Genomic DNA, 20,546 nt, shown 5'->3' on the forward strand with positions numbered 1-20,546 from the left:
GGGGATATTTTGCAGCCATAACATATATTGCAATGGAAAACTATATTAATGAGGTAGAAATATATTCATGATGTGCCACATGCAAAAAACAAGTTACCAAGGCATGTAGAGCCCACTTCTCAACTTGTAAGTACTAAATGAATATGTTAGGAGTTTTCAGAGCCATAGATTAACATGGTGTATTAAGGTTACAGAAAGATATGGAAGGGAAGAAATAAAACAGTATTCCTTTGACTGTTAAAACAGTTTATAAAGCAGATTGCATTCATTTTTAAAATAACTGAAGAAACTTCATTCTTAACTGTGTTCTTGTTTTGGTCATTCTGTTGATTCATTGGTGAGTCTTTGAGCAGTTTCAACATTGACTATGATACTTTTTTTTTTTAACCATCCTTTTTAAGAAAGCTAAAAAAGTAAAGATTGCAAGTATATATGCTTAACTGTAAACTAGTGTCTTTATTTGTTGGAATTATAGCAATAAAAATTTTTATCTATTTGTGCTAGGGTTGTAGCTCAGTGGTAGGACCGAACATGCACGAGGACCTCGGTTCAGTCTAGCACTGCAGAAATAAAACTTTACCTGTTTTTTGCCATGTATTATGATATTACTGTGTATCTATCTGCATGTATTATTTTAATTAAAAATTATTTTTAGGTGAGTGTGGTGAGTCACATCTGTAATCCCAGTGACTTGGTAGGCTGAGTCAAGAGAATTGCAAGTTTGAGGCCAGCATCAGCAACTTAGCAAAGCTCTAGGCAACTTAGTGAGACCCTGTCTCAAAAATCAAGTCAATCAATCAATCAATCAATAAATGGGTCGGGGGATGTAGCTGAATGTTAAATTGCCCCTGGATTAAATCCCCAGTACCAAAAAATGTGTATATTTTTAAAGTTTAAAAGAAAATTATTTTTAAGTTTTAATCAAGCTAGAAACAGCCTTCCAGCTTCATCTAACATTACTGAATTGGTAATTATTAGACCCTTTTTATCTTTGCTACATTTATGAGTTTTAGATGTTGTCTCTGCCTCTCTCTTTGCCATTAGTTAAGTTTTTTCATAGCACTAGTCTAAGTGCCAAACGTTGTATTGTTTTTTTCCCCCTCCCTTGACATATTAGGCCTAGGGCCAAGTGCGGTGGCACATTCCTGTAATACCAGGGAAGATTGAAGCAGGAGGCTGAAGCAGGAGGATCACAAGTTTGAGGCCAGCCTCAGCAACTTAGGCCCTAAGCAACTTAGTGAGAGACCCTGTCTCAAAATAAAAAATAACTAAAAAAATAAAAAGAGATATTAGGCCCAAAATGAAAGTCTATAAACTGGTCAAGTTAGAAACATTCATTTTAATTAGTTATTGATAATCATTTAGAGATGTAAACAACATTATGTGGACTTTGTTCTAGGCAGTAACTTAACCTTCTTCTATTTCAAATGTCTTTTTAAAAAATATTTTTAAAATGGGCTTGGTGGTACCTGCCCATAATCCCAGAGATTTAGGAGACTGAAGCAGGAGGATCACAAATTCAAGGCCAGCCTAGGCAACTTTGTGAGACCCTGTCTCAATAAAATTCAAAAGGGGCTGGGGATGTACTTAATGGTAGAGCAAGTCTGTATTTAATCTCCAGTACTGAAGATAAAGACAAAAAAAAAAGTCTTGAGCAAATTTGATATTTTTTCATTTTTTAAAATTATTTTCTCCCATAATTATGTGCTTTATTTTTTATTGGTGCATTATAATTAAATATAATAATGTGATATGTTGTTATATTTGCACATGCACACAATATAACGATATAGTTTGGTCAATTTCTTTACATTACTTCCCTTTTTCCTCCCCTCACCCCTTTCTCTAGTCTACTGGCTTCCCTTTAATTTCATGAGAAACCCCCACCTTCCCTCTACCCACTTTTTTCTCTCTGTCTTCCCATATGACAGAAAATGTATGGTTCTTGACTTTCTGAGTTGGGCTTATTTCACTTAGCATGATGTTCTCCAGTTATGTCCATTTTCCTTTGCTTCCCTTGGGGAGTGTTGCTAGGAGTTGAATCTATAGCAGGTAAACCAGTCCTGGAGATTTCCCCAACCAAGACATAATCCTCTTGTGTGCCCTGTTATGTAACTGAGTTTTATGGGGTACCCCTGGGGCCATGGAGTCCTGTTCCCCCTTGGTATGTGGTGGCCCCAAGGGTGATATTTTTCTTTTTAAAATGTATTCCTGTGTATTAATGGTCTAATAGCTAACTATGAACAAAGGGAAAAAAGCATGTGTTAGCGAACCTTAGGTTTGTATTTATGACTCGTGTCCTACATTCTAAATTTCTTTATTGTAGGCAAATCGACAGATTTCCAACTACAGTTCAGCCAGAATGTCTACTCCAGCTGACAAAGTCTTACGGAAATTTGAAAATAAAATTAATCTAGGTGAGTTAATAAAATACATAACCTCAGTGGACTGTGAAGAAATTCTTTCAAAAACCATGAGGTATTATATAGTCTTATTGAAATGAATGTATTCAAGTGTTACTAATTCAGTAATACTACTTAAAGTCAAAACCTGTTAGTGATTTAAAGTTGTGGCTTCTACTTTTTTAGTTATGTTTTCTCATTTGTTGTGGGAATATGAAATTACAGATACTTATTAAGTTCTTATGTGTTCTGTGTTAGACTTTGTAGTAGGATCATCTCATAGTAGCATGTTGAAAATACCATTTTGTTTTACTAGAGACTTTTTATGGAGAAGTTAATCATTTATTGAGCTGGCGAATGCAAGGAATCAATGCTGATTTGAACTACCACTTCTTTGTATGCTTAGGGGGTTGGTTGCTGGGGATTAAACCCAGGGTTGCTCTAGCCCAGTCTTTTTTTTTTTTTTTTCTTTTTTGAGCCAGTCTCAGTTAGTTACTTAGTCTGGCCTCAAATTTGTGAACCTCTTGTGTTAGCCCCTTGAACAGATGGGATTATAGGCATGCACCACCAAGCCCAGCGTCTTTCTCCTCTTGTAGATCCTTGACTCTTTAAAAACATAATACAGTGTCTCTCCTATAAACTCAATAAATGCTAAATCAGTGAATATGAGTATTGTAGGGTCCTCATCACCATCAAGAACCTGTAACTTGAAAATGAGACTAAAGATTTCAGAATTAAATTTGAAATTGTGGCAGTTACATTATATTATGCAAAAATATTAACAAATGTCTGGAATTTAATACGCAAATACAGTATTTTTGAAGTACTTCTATATTTAGAATTTCGTAGAATTCTCAAAAACTGTAGCTATTGTAATAAAAGTGACAATACTTGTTACAGAGAAATACAATTTACTTTTCTTTTTTTTTTTGCAGTGCTGGGGATTGAACCCAGGGCCTTGTGCTTGCAAGGCAAGCACCTTACCGACTGAGCTATCTCCCCAGCCCTACAATTTACTTTTAAAGACATATTTTTTCTAAGTCTTTAAAATTTTGACATTAAATGTAATGTTGTTTAAAGACATTAATTTTTTTCATTGTGTAGGTAATACCTGACATTTTTTATTACTAAGATCCTAACTATAATCCTAACTATCTTTAGAAAATATAGAAGGGAAGGAAAAGGAGTGAAGTCTTATTCAGAGAGATTGTTAATGTCTTTTCACCTTATATATGTATACATTGTGGCTTTTTTATGTTTTTAGATAAGCTAAATGTTACTGATTCTGTCATAAATAAAGTCACTGAAAAGTCTAGACAACAGGAAGCAGATATGTAAGTAATATTTTAATTATAAAATATGGGTGATAGAAACTAGTTCTAGATTAAGTAAAATAATTGTTTTGCAAAGGATGTTCAATCATATCCTTTTTTTGTTTCTGGCATAAATAAGGGCAGCCTATACCTTTGTAAATTGAAAATATTAAATGAGTATTCTTAAGAAATATGTGCTAAAACTGTCATCTTGTGAAATTCACAAATGTACTTTGATGAAGGTAATAATGTTTGTAGATTTCAGTTTTGAATAAATGTGTAAAAATGTTTTCTTTTTAGAATTTATTAAAAATTGTTTCCTTCAATGAAGTAATTTTAAAAATCCAAGGGAAGATTAGAAACAAAATCATGATATAACTGAGAACTGTTTTGGTTTGTACTTTTGTTCTTAAAGTCAGTTGTTTAAGATTTATCTATCTCTGTTAAGTCTAATATGATCATCATTATCAAAAATAACACTGCTCTCATACAACTAGCAGTGTTAAAACTGAACTTAAAAACACATTTTCCTATGATTTATTGCTTTAACTGAAAGGTGTCAGCTTTTTTGAGAACCTCTATCGTTACCTATTTCTGTGACCTGACTTCTGTATTTGAATCTTTGTTAGTGTGGGTTAACATGTGCTTGATTGAGTCACTTAATATGAGTTGAAGCAAAATCAGTCTGCATTTTAAGACCATCTTGAAATGATAAAAACTTGTCTCTGTAAAAAGATGTCTCTAAAGAGAAAACCTTATAAATAAATGACTTAATTCTATACTGTTAGACTCATTAAAGATTTGAAGGATAGTACAGACTGTATATTCTTTATCACTTTACACCTTAAGCCAGTTGCTTTTTTATTTCATGCTTCTGGAACATGGGGATACTTTTTCATACTTCATATGTACTCTTTTTACCCTACAGAATTGAATCCCACGTTTAGGGAAATAAAGGAAGTTTCTCTGAGTGAAGAATATGCAGTGAAATTTACCTGAAATCTCCTATGAGAAAAACTTACTTAGGGATTTTCACAAAATGATGTGTGTACATTTAGAATCTTTATTTGGGCTTCTTTCACAGAATTTTGACTATATTAACTGTACTTTTTTGTTTTCTGTTAGGTATCGCATCAAAGATAAGGCAGACAGAGCAACTGTAGAACAGGTACAATTTAAGTGTGTTGCAAGCTTTTATTTAAAATTAGCCTTTCTTTCCTCTTTGAATTATAGTTTGCTTTCATCCTTCTTGCTTAATGCTAATGTTACCTAAAATTACTCTTTTTTATAGTTTTGAGATTGACATTTCGCTTTATAATAGCACCATTAGTAGATAAATTAGTCATCATCCTACCCTGACCTTGTGAAGCCACTATGCGTTTTCCCCTTCTTAGAAGCAAATTATCAGACTAGTAATCTATCTGTAGGAATTTTGTGAACTTTCCCAGCAAATAGGGATTGTTGATTATCTGCCATAGAGCTGGAGTGGGTGGGTGAATGCAATTGCTTGTAGGGAGAACAAAAGAGAGGTAATGCTTTCAGATTTATCACTACAAATCTTTTTCTTTGACTTTGTTTTCTTCTTAATTTTTCAAGAAGGGAGGAAAATTAACCTCTGACTTTTCCCACATGCAGAGGGATATGATTGGATGTTAGCATCGGCCTAGACTTTTGATAAGAAAAAAGTGATAAAAAGGACCAAAACATTATTATTGCCACCTTCCAGTCCCTCCCCACCCATACTCATATATACAAACAGATTTTGGAATGGAAGTCTCTTCACCCTCAAGTCCTTGGTTTAAGACAGATGCACCCCTCCTTATCATGCACCTCAACCCCCAGGAGAGTAGAACCTCCCCTGATGGTTCTGAGACCCAGACCATTTGTGCAATTAAAGAATTCCACCATTAGGCAAGAGCAGGGTCTGAGTCTGTGTCTGCATTGACCTGTGAGATTTTGTATTTGTGGTTGAAAACAAAGTATGATCCCCCCCAGAGAGGTGAGGCAGTCCTAATTTTTAAAGACTGTAACTTAGAAAATCCTTTGCTTTTTTCTTTCAAGATTAATTTTGAATGATGGAGTGTATAGCTTGAGTCTTAAATTGTCTTTTTTAAATACTTACCTTTACAAACTTGTTATTTTTCTTTTTTGTTCCATGAGCTATTTGGTGTGTGGCTCCTTCCTTCTGTATCTCTTGTCTACCTACTAATTTTGCAGGGCTCTACCTAGATTCCTATATACAGCCAGTTTTATTCCTCTTCTTTCTTTACCTGTGCAATAGAGAAAGAGGGAAATTAGTGCCCATTCACTCACTCCCTTCTTTAGGTTGTAATGGTTGTAGTTTGGCATTTAGTCCTATAGTCTTCCAATGCTGTGTTTTTTATATTACCCTTAAGTTTCTGGTGTGACCCCAGCTACCTCATTAAATGTTAGCTAAGTTTGGCTAGTTTATACTCTTACTGTTTGGCACTGAAAGATCTGTTTGAGCCACAAGGAGCCCTTGCTGGTGTCCCTTGAAACTGCATACAAATATTGGGCTGCTTCAGTGTCATAGACAAAAACAGACTTTAAGTTCCTTGCCTTCTGTTTGTTTAAGACGGACAATTCTGACTTTGAAGGAGACCTTTACCCTGATTTACACATGTATTATAGCAGGGGTCTGCAGACTTTCTTCAAAGGGCCAGTAAATCCTATAGGCAGCACAGGTCATCTAGTGTGTCTGTTGAATGGCCTTTTTTTAAGCAACACTTTAAAATGTAAAAACCATTTTTAGCTTGCAGGCTGTAGAAAAATCAGCTTTAGCCAAGATTTGGCCTGTAAGGGCATAGGGTGCTGACCCTGGTTTAGTATGTGTGCTATAAAGTGAGCACTGCCTGACCCCTGGTTTAAAGTTGCCTATTAGTACATACTGGATTTTGAAACTTTTATTGTAATAAAAAAATGTTAAATATTTTAATGATTTTTTTATATTGATCACATGTTTAAATGATAGTGTTTTAGATATATTGGGTTAAAAAAGATATTATATATTATGTAGATATTTATGTATAATTATCATATATTTATAAAATAAAATAATTTTACCTATTTACTTTTAAAATAGTGACTAGAAAATGTAAAATTAGGTGATTTCTCTTAGCTAATGTTGGTCTAGAGTCCATATCTCCCTCTCTCAAATTTGTTGGCTTTGGTTTCCATAACTTGATGAAACTGGTTTGTTGTCTCTGGTTCCTTTGTCACCTCACTTTCATATATGAGTTACTAAAAATCAGAGTGACTAAAATCACCCTGATGATAGTGACTCCTTTATTTAGTCAGTCAGGATAACCTGTCTCTTCAGTTTATTGTCACATGTGTAGAGGAAGATTTGGAACCATCTTTCTAGATTTTGTAATTTTTGTATTTCTTTTTAGGTTTTGGATCCCAGAACAAGAATGATTTTATTCAAGATGTTGACTAGAGGAATCATATCAGAGATAAATGGATGCATTAGCACAGGAAAAGAAGTGAGCTTTTCTTTGGATGACAATGTTTTCATGTTAGTTTTCTTATTTCAAATAACAAATGAAACTTTGGCACTTATTAAATGAATTGTGCCTTTAAAAAGAAAGGAAAGGACTGGAGATGTAGCTCAGTTATAGGGTGCTTCCCAGCATATAGAAGGCCCTGGGTTTAAGCACACATGGGGAGTGAGGGGAGGGAGGAAAGCAAGCCATACACTGGTCAGGATAGCTTAATATAATGTTTCTGAAATTGGCTTTATTAATTGTTAAGACTAGAAAGGAAGTTGTATATGAAACTGTCTTTTCAAAACTATAATTGCTGTATTTTATCTTTGAATTTAGTTGTGCCCAGCAATTTAGATGGTCAGATCATTGTGACCCTGAGTCTTAATTTAAAAATTGCTAATAAGAGCTGGGTATGGTGGTACATGCCTATAATCTCAGCTGCTTGAGAGGCTGAGGCTGGAGGATTACAAGTTCAAAGCCAGCCTCAGCAACTTAGCCAGGCCCTAAGCAATTTAATGAGATCCTGTCTCAAAATAAAAAATAAAAAGCCGAAGATGTGGTTCAGTGGTTAAGTGCCTCTGGGTTCAATTCCTGGTACCCCGCCCCGCACCCCCCAATAAATTGGTGGTAGAGATGGGGGCTCATTTCAATGAGTCACTCTTTTTCATTTTTTCTTTGTATATGTATATCGAAAAGGGTAAACATGGCATTTTTCAGTTAGCAACTCATTCTGCGGGAATTAGTAGATAGAAGAATGTCTTTTAATATTCTTCATATCCATGAGATTTAAAACTGAAATCGTTTCTCATATATTTAAATTGAATTTTACTATGTATGTAGTACATTAGTCACTTAACAATGGAATATGTTCTGAGAAAGTGGTCTTATTAGAACTTGGTAGAGTGTATGTATAAAACTAAGATGACCATGACATTACTAGGTAACATTTTTTGGGACCACCTAGGCATATGCAGCCTGGTTTTGACTAAATTTTTAATGTGGTATGTCACTGTATATAGGAGGTCTATGATGTTTCATGTTTTCATTCACATTTTTCTTGTGCATGTTATTTCATTTCACTGGACTTTTAAGGTTAGAATCAAATAGATTGGAAAAGTAAAACACAGTAGTTACTTAACATTTTTTTTGGTTTTCTTTTTGACTTTAAATAGGCCAATGTATACCATGCTAGCACAATAAATGGGGAGAGCAGAGCAATCAAGATTTATAAAACTTCTATTTTGGTGTTTAAAGATCGGGATAAGTATGTAAGTGGGGAATTCAGGTGAGCTTAGTTTTGTTTTCCCAAATTTCTTTAATTTCTTTTTTAAAATGTTGAAATGGAAAAATGGACTGGTTGAAATAACAAATACTTTTCTTGCTCAAGATTTCGTCGTGGCTATTGTAAAGGAAACCCTAGAAAAATGGTGAAAACATGGGCAGAAAAAGAAATGAGGAACTTAATCAGGTAACTGGGATGTGTATGTGTGTCAACCTTTCCACCAGCAGGTCCCAAAGGGAGGGTCTCCCTGAGGCTATTTAGGTCTATTAGATCTGCTGAGTTAAGCAAAAGAAACAAATTTCTGACAAATAGCAACTACCTGTTTTGTATTCTGAGAATCTGTTGAAGAAGAATTCTGCCACAGTTCATATTTATTTATTAAAGCTAATCGTTTGAAGAGCCTTGCAGTCCTCCTGCCTCAGCCTCCTGAGCCACTGGGATTACACTACACCCTGCTCGAAGAACCTTGTAAGCCATGTGAAAATAATTAGAATTTATATTAAGGAAGATACAGAACTGTTACAGGATTTTAAACAGAAAAGTGACATAATTGGTGATGATAATATGTCCTTTTTAATAGTTACTGGTGTTTTAGACAAATCTTGTGAAATTCTAAACTGTGTGTCCATTTTCTTATTTCATTCCAATTTTGAACATATTTACATATTAATTTTTTTTGGTTTGTTTTTGAGACAAGGTCTTAGTACTTTAGCCCAAGGTGATCTCTGTCTCCTAGTTAAAGTAGTCCTATGTCTCAGCCTCCACGTAGCTGGGATGTAGGCATGTGTCACCTTGCTCAGCTTTTATATTCTTTGTTTACATTAATGAAAATAAAGAAATGGCACATAACTGAGATCAGATTTCCTTAAAATTTTGGAGGTTTTTTCCTTTTCCTTTTTGTCTTTTAACTTCTTATATGCTATACAAAAGTCTTTATACATTGAATAATTTAAACATGTACTACTTGTTTTGAAAGTCCCCAAATCTTCATATGCTCAACTAGCTCTTAAGTGAGAGAGTCTAATGAGTTGTAGTAAACATTTTTTTAGGCTGATCAACTCAAAAGACAATTATAGACTTCCCTGCTGTTATTTCATAAATAACAGATACAGATACAGACTGTGGGATGTAATAGTTTAGTTGCCAGAGTTTTGTTGTTCTTGGTGGTACATAATGGTGTTACTTAAGATCCTTGCTGTCTTAGAGTTTATGAAATACAGTTATGAGGTCCTGAAGCTATTTCCCAACAGCAGTATTGATAATGTAGACTGTAGCTGTTGTAATTTGTTTAGATGACTTTTCAGGTTTTCAGTTGATCTTTTTGTGTGTTACAATGTCTCAGGTTAAACACAGCAGAGATACCGTGTCCGGAGCCAATAATGCTAAGAAGTCATGTTCTTGTCATGGGTTTCATTGGTAAAGATGATATGTAAGTATATAGAAGGTCTTAGAATTTTATATCAGACCTGTATTTTTTACATGCTTTAAATTATCTAGTACGTGAATATTTTCCTTTTGAATAATTTGTCATGAATCTTTTTCACATGTTAATGCTTATGCATTACCAGCTTACCTTTTGAAGTCTCAGAATGCTTCAGAAGGGCAAAGTTAACCTGGTTTTGAGGATGTTTTATTCAGTGCATGGGGAAAGCATCTATTGGCAGCTTTTTGGAGTGGAATATTTGTAATGAGACTAACTGTTCCATGTAATAGTTCACATAATGAGTTGTAGAGAAGTATCAGTGTAGTGTGAAACCTTAGGAAATCTTAGTCTTGATCATTTATCTTTGTTCACTTTATCTTTATCCAAGGCCTGCACCACTCTTGAAAAACGTCCAGCTATCAGAATCCAAGGCTCGGGAGTTGTATCTGCAGGTCATTCAATACATGAGAAGAATGTATCAGGATGCCAGACTTGTCCATGCAGATCTCAGTGAATTTAATATGCTGTGAGTATGTTTTTTTGTCCTTCAGGAACCTCCCCTAAGTCAGTTCATGTCCTTTGAAACAATAGACAAAGCCCAATCCCCGAAGTCCTACTCAATTGTAAAGTTCTAAAGTTGACTTTCACATGGTAACAGTTACAGTGTAGTCCCTGCCTTCAGTGACCTTTGTCACAGAACAGACTGTGTTCTTTTAATCACTACAAGAGTTAATGGGCTTTGGAAATTTTCTGTTTTTGTCTCTTGTTAGTCAAGCCCCTTATCATCTACCTTGGTCATTTTATGAATGATTTCCCTTTCTCTTAAGAATAGAATTTTTAGAAAAGAAAACATAGTAAAGTAGTAGTATCTCAGAGCTGCTGTTGTCTCTGATCCACAAGGTACCATGGTGGAGGTGTGTACATCATTGATGTTTCTCAGTCTGTGGAGCATGACCACCCACATGCCTTGGAGTTCTTGAGAAAAGACTGTGCCAATGTCAGTGGTGAGTAGACGGTGTGATTTTCTCACAGTTTTTTTGTGTACGTTTTGTACTTGAACTGGTGGCATAAAATCTTGTTCATTGCAGTGATATGTAAACCATTTGCTGAGAGATGGTATGTATTTTTTTCTCCAATCAGTAGTTGGAATAATGCCTTTCCCTTATAAAGCCATCATTAACATTTTTCCTTCCAACAGATTTCTTTTTGAAGCACGCTGTTGCTGTCATGACAGTGCGGGAGCTCTTTGAATTTATCACAGACCCTTCCATTACACCTGAGAATATGGATGCTTATCTCTCAAAGGTAATCCGGGGTGAGAAAGGGGGAAAGTTGGAAATAGCAGTAGTATTTTGCATTTGTGTGACACTTCTGAGGAACTCTGATTGCTAAGTATAATTTACTCATTTTGACAGCCTCCTGACTTCCCAGATTGGGAGTTTAAATATAGCAAAACACCCAATGGTAAATTCAGGTTTCTTGACCCTAATTGTCTGGCAACCTTACACAGACTATCAACCTTCTTAAATGGTTAATTACAAATGTGTTAATTTTTTGGTCTTTGATTCTTTCCCATTATTTCTGAAAGGACTTTTTGAATCTTAGAATTATTTAAATTGTAATAAGATACACCTAAAGTTTACTATTTTAACCACTTTTAAGTATACAATTCAGTGGCAATAACCACATTCATATCATTGGGCAGATATATCACTCTCCATCTTCAGCCCTTCTTTATCATCCCGTCCTGAAACTTATACCCACAAACAACTCTCCATCTCTAGCAACCACCTTCTGCTTCTTTATGACTTGACTACTTTTGGTACTTCTTATAAATAGAATCATACAATGCTTGTCTTTCTGGGACTAGCTTATTTGACTAAGCATAGTGTCCTTAAGATTCATCCATGTTGTAGCATGTGACAGGATTTCTTTCTTTGTGAAGATGCATCACTTCTTGTGTATCTATTCATCTGTCCCTGGACACTTGAGTTGCTTCCACCTTTTGGCTGTTGTGAGTCATGCTGCTGTAAACATGAGTGTACAAATAGGTCTTCAAGACCCTGCTTTTCATTCTTTCATTTACATAGCCACAAGTAGAATTACTAGATTATATGGTAATCTAATTTTTAAGTTTTCAGGGAATAGCAGCCACATTTTTTACTGTAGCAACTGTACCATTTTGCATTCCCACTGACAATGCACAGGTTCCAGTTTCTCTGCCTCCTCACCAACACTTACTATTTTCTGACTTTTTTCTAGTAGCTATCCTAATGGGTGTGAAATGGTATCTCAGGATGGTTTTGGTTTACATTTCCCTAATGTAATGATGATGGTTAGTGATGTCGAGCATCTTTCACGTGTGTGTTGCCCATTTGTTTATCTTTGGAATGATGCCTATTCAAGTTCTTTGCCCACTTTTAAGTGGGTTTGATTTTTTTGCTAGTGAGTTGTAAAAGTGTTCTTTACACATTCTGGTATTTGCAGATATTTCTCCCATTCTATGGGTTGCCTTTTCACTTAGTTGCATCCTTTGATGCAGTTTTAAAATTAAAAAAAAAAATTTTTTTTTAGTTGTAGGTGGACTCAAAGTTTTTATTTTTATTTTTTATTTTTATGTGGTACTGAGGACTGAACCCCATGCCTCACACTTGCAAAGCCAGTGCTCTATCACTGAGCTACAACCCAGCCTGGAGTTTTCAATTCTGAAGAATCCAGTTTATTTTTTATTTTTGTCACCATTGAATCACAGGATTCTGAATATATGGCACATATATCCCTACACAGGTTTTCAGGTTTGATCCTACTTATTCCTGTCCTCTCCTTCCCTCGAGTGCCTTCCCATTGCTGCCTTTGCTTATCTTGTTCTGCCTAGTTCAGAAAGCTTTCTGGGGGAGAAATTCAGCAGAAATCATTATTTTCATAGGTAAATTTTCATATTATAATTTTTGTTTTCTTTTAAAGGCTATGGAAGTAGCATCTCAAAGAACGAAGGAAGAAAGGTCTAACCAAGATCATGTAGATGAAGAGGTAAATTTCAAATATTTATGCTAAAAATTATTTTAGTCTAGGAAGTAAGGGTATTTTTTGTAAAGTATCCGTAGTGGGTTTTTCCCCACCTTTGTTTAACATGTCTTTTTATTAATGAAAATCACATCACCAATACCCATTTAAAAATAGGCAAAAAAAAAAAAGTAACATCCCAAAATATGAAATAATCCAGTTTAGGATATGGGTGGATAAGCAATAGCATATCCATAGAACTACTATGGGTACTACTCAGCAACAAAAAGGATGAACTATTCACATAAGCAGTAGTGATGATTCTTAAAATAATTATGTAGTGTGAAAATATTTAATTGCATTCATAAAATATTTCATTCACAAGCTGTAGTCTTGTGAATAAAAGTAAATTACTGAATACTTGTAAGCCTGGGGGAAAATGGGGAGATAATAGCACAGCATGATTGAAATCATAGACATATTCAGGATCACTATAATGGTTTTATGAATTTGTGACAGCTCTTCAAATTATACTCCATAAATATAGATTATTGCAAGTAACCATGTATCAATAAGTTAATAAAAAATGATTCAAAAACCAAATTCAAAGCCTGAACTCCTACTTTCAGGAAACCAGAAGATTTGGTAGTAAGTCCATGCTGATTCCACTGTTTGTGTCCTCATGCATGGGGAAGGGGCAGCTCTCCCTCAGTGCAATATTGAATGCTGTTGTGATGGCAAACAATAGGAACACTGAGAGATTACCAGAGTTACAACCCTGGACTGTAGGGTCACCATGATCATCTTATTGTCCTGCTTCTACAGCAGTGCACTCCAGGTGAACAGTCCAGAAAGACCAAGACCATGAGAATCCACAAAACCTTTCTTTTCTCTGACAATGACTACAGCTATTGGAAATGCATGAATCTCTAGTTCCTGTGAATGCTCACAGTCATTAGAAGATATGTGAATGATGCACTTTTTTACAAGAGGCATGCTTATTTGAAGGAAAACCTTGAATCAGCTATGTTTTTTTCCTTCCGTAAAATAAATCATATGCAAACTGTAGTGTTTTCTCATTAATAACAAATTGCTTTTGGCACATCACAATCCAGATGCCACACCTGTGTTTTTAGACTATGTGTCTGAGAATAGATTTCTCCATGACTTGATGGTGGTGAGGATGCTGGGTGAATGTGACAAGTACATGAGTAACAGTTTCTATTTTGCTTCTCCCCTCTCTCAGGTGTTCAAGCGAGCATATATTCCTCGAACCTTAAATGAAGTTAAAAATTATGAGAGGGACGTGGATATGATGATGAAGTTGAAGGAAGAGGACATGGCCATGAATGCTCAACAAGACAATGTGAGCAATGTGGTTTGTATATAGCAAGCAGGTGTAAAGAAGACGGGAACTGTCCCAAACAGATTGAATTCCTCTAATCTTGATTGTTTTGTGAACATGTCTTCTCTATAAGTTGGATGTAAAGAGAATTGATTGATATTCAAAAGGAGTTGACACTTTTGAATGAGTTCAACAGATTATAATTAGAAAAAGAAAGAATCATATATAAGTCTAGGATATGAAAATTTATACTAGATCCATTAATACATATATTTCATTAGCATATTTCAGGAAAAAAATTTTCCTACTCAAGAATCAATAATAAATATTTTAAGTTTTGCCAGCTAAGAAACAAAATATATGTAGGTCTTTATGTAACAAGAAAAAATAAATGATCCCCGGATTTTTCCTTATGAAACTAAAAACACTTAAAAAATTTTTTTTAGTAGTAGAGGACACAATACCTTTATTCATTTTTATGTGGTGCTGAGAATCGAACCCAGTGCCTCACACATGCTAGGCAAGTGCTCTACCTCTGAGTCACATCTCCAGCCCCTAAAAATGCCTTAATAATAATTAAATCCAGCTTTTTATAGTATAGATCTACTAATAAGAGAAGAATGAAATTGTTTGAGGGGAATAGAACATTTCACTTAATGGGGTTCAAATCAGAGTTAGTATTTGCTGTTGTTAGGTTGATTGCAAATGTTTATCTGTCACAACTACCAGATAGCTGATTGGATTTGACTTGTGGGCTTGAGATATCTGGCGGATAAGAATATTACCCATGTTATAAACTTTGTATGTTGCTATGAGGTAAATGTTAATAACCTTTCTGTTATCACAGAAGATAACATTTGGTTCATAGTGTTTACAGAGTGAAATATGTATATATATCACTGTCTAGTTTTATGTTGATTTTTCTTTTTTCCCCTTTTTGTTATAAGATTCTATATCAGACTGTCACTGGATTGAAGAAAGATTTGTCAGGAGTTCAGAAGGTATGAATAACATGTTACTGTTTTTGTGAAAAAAATTTTAAAGGCTATAAAACTTAATATTAAGTTTTTAAGTGACCTGTTATTAAATGAAATAATTTTCAGTCTATAGACATTTTCAGAAATGATTTTTTGTAATGTTTATAACCATAATGCTGAAATTTGAAAATTATTTTTTCATTCTGTACCTGAATTGTTCTATTGTCCTAGGAGAAGCATTTATCTTTTTTGGTACCCCGGTCTTCATTTGTGAAGTTATTAACGATAGCCAAGTGCTTCTTGATTTTTTTTACAGTCAATCTAAAAAACTGGAATGTGGTTATAATACGGAACTTATTAAAAGAGCAGTCTCATGAGTTCAGTAGTCTTATTGTGCTGGATTCCTATAGTGCTGTTTTTATTTTGCATTTTAGAAGGATAGGGATTAAGTAATTCTAATTTAGAGAGTAATAAAGGCAGGGTTTTTTTGTTTCTTTTGTAGTATTAGGGACTGAATCCAGGGGTGCACAAACACTGAGTTACATACCCAAGCCTTTTTGGTGCTTTTATTTTTAGACAGGGTTTTGCTAAGTTGCTCAGACTGGCCTTGAACTTGGGATCCTCCTGCCTCAGCCTTCTGAGTAGCTGGGATTATAAGCTAGAGCAGCCACACCCTCCATTTTCTTACTCAAAGACTTTAGTGGAAGGATCATAGTGTGCTTTTTGAAAATTGGTTGTTCTGTGGGAAGAATTGAATTGGAGGAATTCCAGTATTTTCTGTTTCTGAGTTGAATATAACAGGTGCTATAGGGAAGTTGTATTTTAAATTCCAGAGCATGAAGATTTTGCTTGATAAAACTTGCTAGAAAATCTTTTTGTACAATGACCTTTTGATAAAGAAAACCTTGCTCTTTTGCAGGGTGGTAATTGGGATTAAACCCAGGGACACTCTCCCACTGAGTTACATCCCAGCCCTTTTCTTTTCTTTTAATATTTTTTATTAGTTGTTGGTGGACATTTATTTTATTTATTTATTTACATGTGGTGCTAAGAATTGAACCCAGTGCCTCACACATGCTAGGCAAGTGCTCTACCTCTTAGCCACAACCCCAGCCCTCCATCCCTTTTCTTATTATTTGTTTTATTTTTTATTTTGATATAGGGTCTTGCTAAGTTGCTTAGGGCCTCACTAAATTGCTGAAGCTGGCCTTGAATTTGGAATTCTCCTGCCCAAGCCTCCCAAGTCACTGGGATTGCAGGTGTGTACCATGATGCCTGGCAAGAAACCTCACTCTTAAAAAAATTGCTCCCTGCTAGAGTAAGAGAGAAAACCCAAAATAATAAAATTAGAGATGATAAAGGTGAAATAATCACAAATATCACAGAAATCTAGCAGATCATTAGGTACTATTTTGAAAACTTACACTCCAATTAATTGGAAAATCTAGAAGAAATGGATACATTTCCAGATAAATACAATCTGCCAAAACTGAATCAAGAGGACATAGAAAACCTAAACAAACCAATAACTTGTAATGAGGTAGAACTAGTAATTAAAAGCCTTCCAACAAAGCAAATCTCAGGATCAGATGGATTTTCAGCTGAATTCTGTCAAACCTTTAAAAAAAGAATTAATGCCAGTACTCCTCAAATTATTCCATGAAACAAGTGGGTGGAACACTTTCAAATTCATCTATGAAGACCATATCACAATTATACAAAAACCATATAGAGATACTTGAAGGAAAAAAACTACAGACCAATAACCCTAATGAACTTAGATGCAAAAATACTTAATGAAATTATAGCAAATTGCATTCAGCATATTAAGAAGATTGTACAACCAAATTAGTTTTATTCTAGGGATGCAAGAATGGTTTAATATACTCAAATCAATAAATTAATTCATTACATAAATAGAATTAAGGACAAAAATCACTTTGTTATTTCAGTAGATACAGAGAAAGCCTTTGACAAAATTCAGCAGCCATCCATGATAAAAACATTGAAAAAACTAGGATAGAACCTATCTAAACATCATAAAGGCTATATATGAAAAATTCAAAGGCCAACCTTATAGTAAGTGGGAAAAAACAAAGCATTTTCTTTAAAATCTAGGAGAAGACAAGAAATCTACTCTCACCACTTCTATTTAATATAGTGCTGGAAATTCTTGCCAGAGCAATTAGGCAAGAGAGGAAAATAAAAGGGATAAAAACAGGAAAGGACAAAGTCAAATTAATCACTATTGGCAGATGATATATTATCATGTACATAGAAGATCTGAAAAAACTCTACCAAAAAACTGCTAGAGCTAATAAATTCAACAGAGTAGAATATTACAAAATCAGCATACAAAAATCAATAGCTTTCCTATGTATCAACAATGAAGCTGCTGAGAAAGAAATCAGGAAAACAATTCCATTCACACGGTAGCCTCAAAAAAAAAAAAAAAAAAAGGAATGACTTTAGCCAAGGAGGTGAAAGACCTCTACAAGGAAAACTATAGAACACTGAAGGAAGAAATTGAAGACCTGAGAAGATGGAAGGACCTCCCATGTTCATGGGTAGGCAGAATTAATACTGTTAAAATGGCCATACTACCAAAAGCAATGTATAGCTTCAATCCCCATCAAAAATCCCAATAACGTTCTTCACAGAACTAAAAAAAGCAGTCCTAAAATTCATTTGGAAGAATAACAGATGCAGAATAGCCAAAGCAATTCTAAGTCAAAAAAATGCTACAGGCGTCACAATGCCCGACTTCCAATTAAACTACAGAGCTAGAGTAACAAAAACTGAATGGTACTGGCATAAAAACTGTGACACATAGACCAGTGGTACAGAAGACATAGAGAGAAACCCACACATCCGCAGTCATCTGACCTTGACGAAGGTGCCAAAAACATACAGTGGAGTGAAGACAGCCTTTTTAACAAATGGTGGTGGGACAACTGGTTATTCATATTTAGAAGAATGAAACTAGACCCTTACCTCTCACCCTGCACAAAAATCAACTCAAAATGGATCAAAGACCTTGGAATTAGAGGAGAAACTATGCAACTCCTAGAAGAAAACGTAGGGTCAGCACTCAACATACAGGTACAATAGGACCTCCTAAAGCTCAGGAAGTAGTGCCAAGAGTTAATAAATGGGATGGCATCAAATTCAAAAACTTCTGCACAGTAAAGGAAACAATTAGGAATGCAATGAGAAGTTACATAAAAATCTTTCCTAGCTACAGTTCTAACAGAGGACTAATATCTAGAACATATAAAGAACTCAAAAAACTTCACACCAAAAAATCAAATAGCATAATTAATAAATGACCAAATGAATTAAACTTCTCAAAAGAAGAAATACAAATGGCCAACAAATATATGAAAAAATGCTCAACATCATTAGCAATTAGGGAAATGCAAATTAAAACTAGACCAAGATTTCCTCTCACATCAGACTGAATGGCATTTGTTAAAAATACAAATAACAATAAATGTTAGAGAGGATGTGGAGAAAAAGGAACCATTTTACACTTGGTGGAATTGTAAATTAGTACAACCACTATGGAAATCAGTACAGAGGTTTCCCAAAAGACTTGGCATACCCACTTAAACTACTCAGTATTTATCCTAAAGTGAAGTCATCCCACTACAGTGATATATGCATACAGTGATATACGATATAGCAGCACAATTCACAATAGCCAAACTATGCAAACAGCCTAGGTTTCAATGGATGGATATAAAGAAATTGTGGTATATATACACATTTCATTCATAAAGTTTTATGGAGTTTTATTCATCCATAAAGAAAATGAAGTTGTCAGTTGCAGGGAAATGAACTAGACACCATTATGTTAAGTACAATAAGGCAAATTTGAAGGTTGTGTGTTGTCTCTCATGTAGAAGCTAGAGAGGAAATAGAAAAGAAGAGTTGGAGTGGATCTCTTGAAAATCAAGGGGGGGATCAGGAAAGGAAAGGGTCCAAGAGGTGGGAAAGGGTGAAGAAGTGGGGAAATGCTGGCGAGTTATGTTGGCCAAATTATGTTGTTATATTGTGTACATGTATGAATCCCATCATTATGTACAACTATAATACACCAATAAAAATATATAGGGAAGGACTGGGAATATATAGCTCATTTGGTAAGAGTGTGTACCTCACATGCACGAGGCCCTGGGTTCAATCCCCAGCACCAAAAAAAAAAAAAAGTGGGAAAAAAAGTATTCCTGCTCCCTACTGCTTTAAAAATCTGCTGGGGCTGGAGAGATAGCTCAGTTGGTAGAGTGCTTGCCTTGTAAGCACAAGGCCCTGGGTTCAATCCCCAGCACCCAAAAAAAAAAAAAAAAAAAAAAATCTGCTAAACTGGACATGGTGGCACAGTCCTTCAGTCTTTTAGTCCTAGCTACTTGGGAGGCTGAGGCAATCACTTGAACCCTGGAACTGGGGGACCATCTGTACAAGATAGCCAGATCCTGTCTCAAAAAAAAAAAAAAAAAAAGTGCTAAATTTCAGGGAAAATGAAATTTTTTCTTGGTTTAATATTATCATTCGCATTGATTGGTTTATTGCTAGAAATGTTAATTTTTGACCTCTGTTTCACATCCTTCCAGATCTCAGCTCAACCATCCTGATTTGCTGGGAGCAGCACAGTTCTTTCTGGCTATTGATCTAGGTTACCAATAAAGCCCTACTTCTTTCATTTGGGTCTTTTCTTGAGCCCTACTGGAATATCTACTAGTCATCTTTCTCCCTCATGTTGATTCTGTGGTTTTGATGTTTTGGTACAAGATATTGCTTTTCATAATATATATTGCAAAGCTGAAATCCAAACTTAACATTAGCAGGTTTAATAATAATAACAAGTTCTGGCATTAGCATGTTAATTGGCTTCTGTATTAATTTCAAGGTTCCAGCACTCCTAGAAAATAAAGTTAAGGAGAAGATTTGTTCTGATTCAGAAGATGTTGGAAGCTCTGAATGCTCTGATGAAGACTCTGAAGAGCAGGGAGACCACGTGCACTGCAAAAAACACACCACTGACCCTGACATTGATAAGAAGGTTGGCCAAGAACTTTAATTCCCCTTTTCTTCAGTGCGATAGCACAGCTGCTCTCATTTCTCTTTGCTTAAGGATACAGCCTGATTGTGAGGACAGAAAATATCAATAGTAACTCTAATAATAGTTTTCAATAGCTAAGTGTGAACTTTGCTTTCGAGGGTTACAGAGAACAGGCTGCTATTAGGAGCTCCTGGCATAGAAAGGAGACATGTCTCTTTGCATTCTTTGTT

The 20,546-nt window shown here is 35.0% G+C and overlaps 1 protein-coding gene across 3 annotated transcripts in view; it reads left to right on the forward strand.

The window, feature by feature from the left end:
- Riok1 (RIO kinase 1) overlaps window positions 1-20,546 on the forward strand; it is a 31,520-nt gene that overhangs the window by 4,417 nt on the left and 6,557 nt on the right. For 2 of the 3 annotated variants that reach the window (XM_047558298.1, XM_047558300.1), the window contains exons 3-16: window positions 2,327-2,417; window positions 3,667-3,736; window positions 4,841-4,883; window positions 7,129-7,221; window positions 8,397-8,509; window positions 8,612-8,692; window positions 9,849-9,935; window positions 10,318-10,455; window positions 10,830-10,933; window positions 11,128-11,234; window positions 12,894-12,959; window positions 14,179-14,298; window positions 15,225-15,278; window positions 20,164-20,316. In XM_047558298.1, the coding sequence (XP_047414254.1) occupies window positions 2,327-2,417; window positions 3,667-3,736; window positions 4,841-4,883; window positions 7,129-7,221; window positions 8,397-8,509; window positions 8,612-8,692; window positions 9,849-9,935; window positions 10,318-10,455; window positions 10,830-10,933; window positions 11,128-11,234; window positions 12,894-12,959; window positions 14,179-14,298; window positions 15,225-15,278; window positions 20,164-20,316 (1,320 nt within the window). Of the gene's footprint in view, window positions 1-2,326; window positions 2,418-3,666; window positions 3,737-4,840; window positions 4,884-7,128; window positions 7,222-8,396; window positions 8,510-8,611; window positions 8,693-9,848; window positions 9,936-10,317; window positions 10,456-10,829; window positions 10,934-11,127; window positions 11,235-12,893; window positions 12,960-14,178; window positions 14,299-15,224; window positions 15,279-16,416; window positions 17,641-20,163; window positions 20,317-20,546 lie in introns of those variants that run through there. The other variant, XM_047558299.1, reaches the window with a different exon arrangement.

The sequence above is a fragment of the Sciurus carolinensis genome, chromosome 7 (assembly GCF_902686445.1).
Source record: "Sciurus carolinensis chromosome 7, mSciCar1.2, whole genome shotgun sequence".
NCBI classification, from domain to species: domain Eukaryota; kingdom Metazoa; phylum Chordata; class Mammalia; order Rodentia; family Sciuridae; genus Sciurus; species Sciurus carolinensis.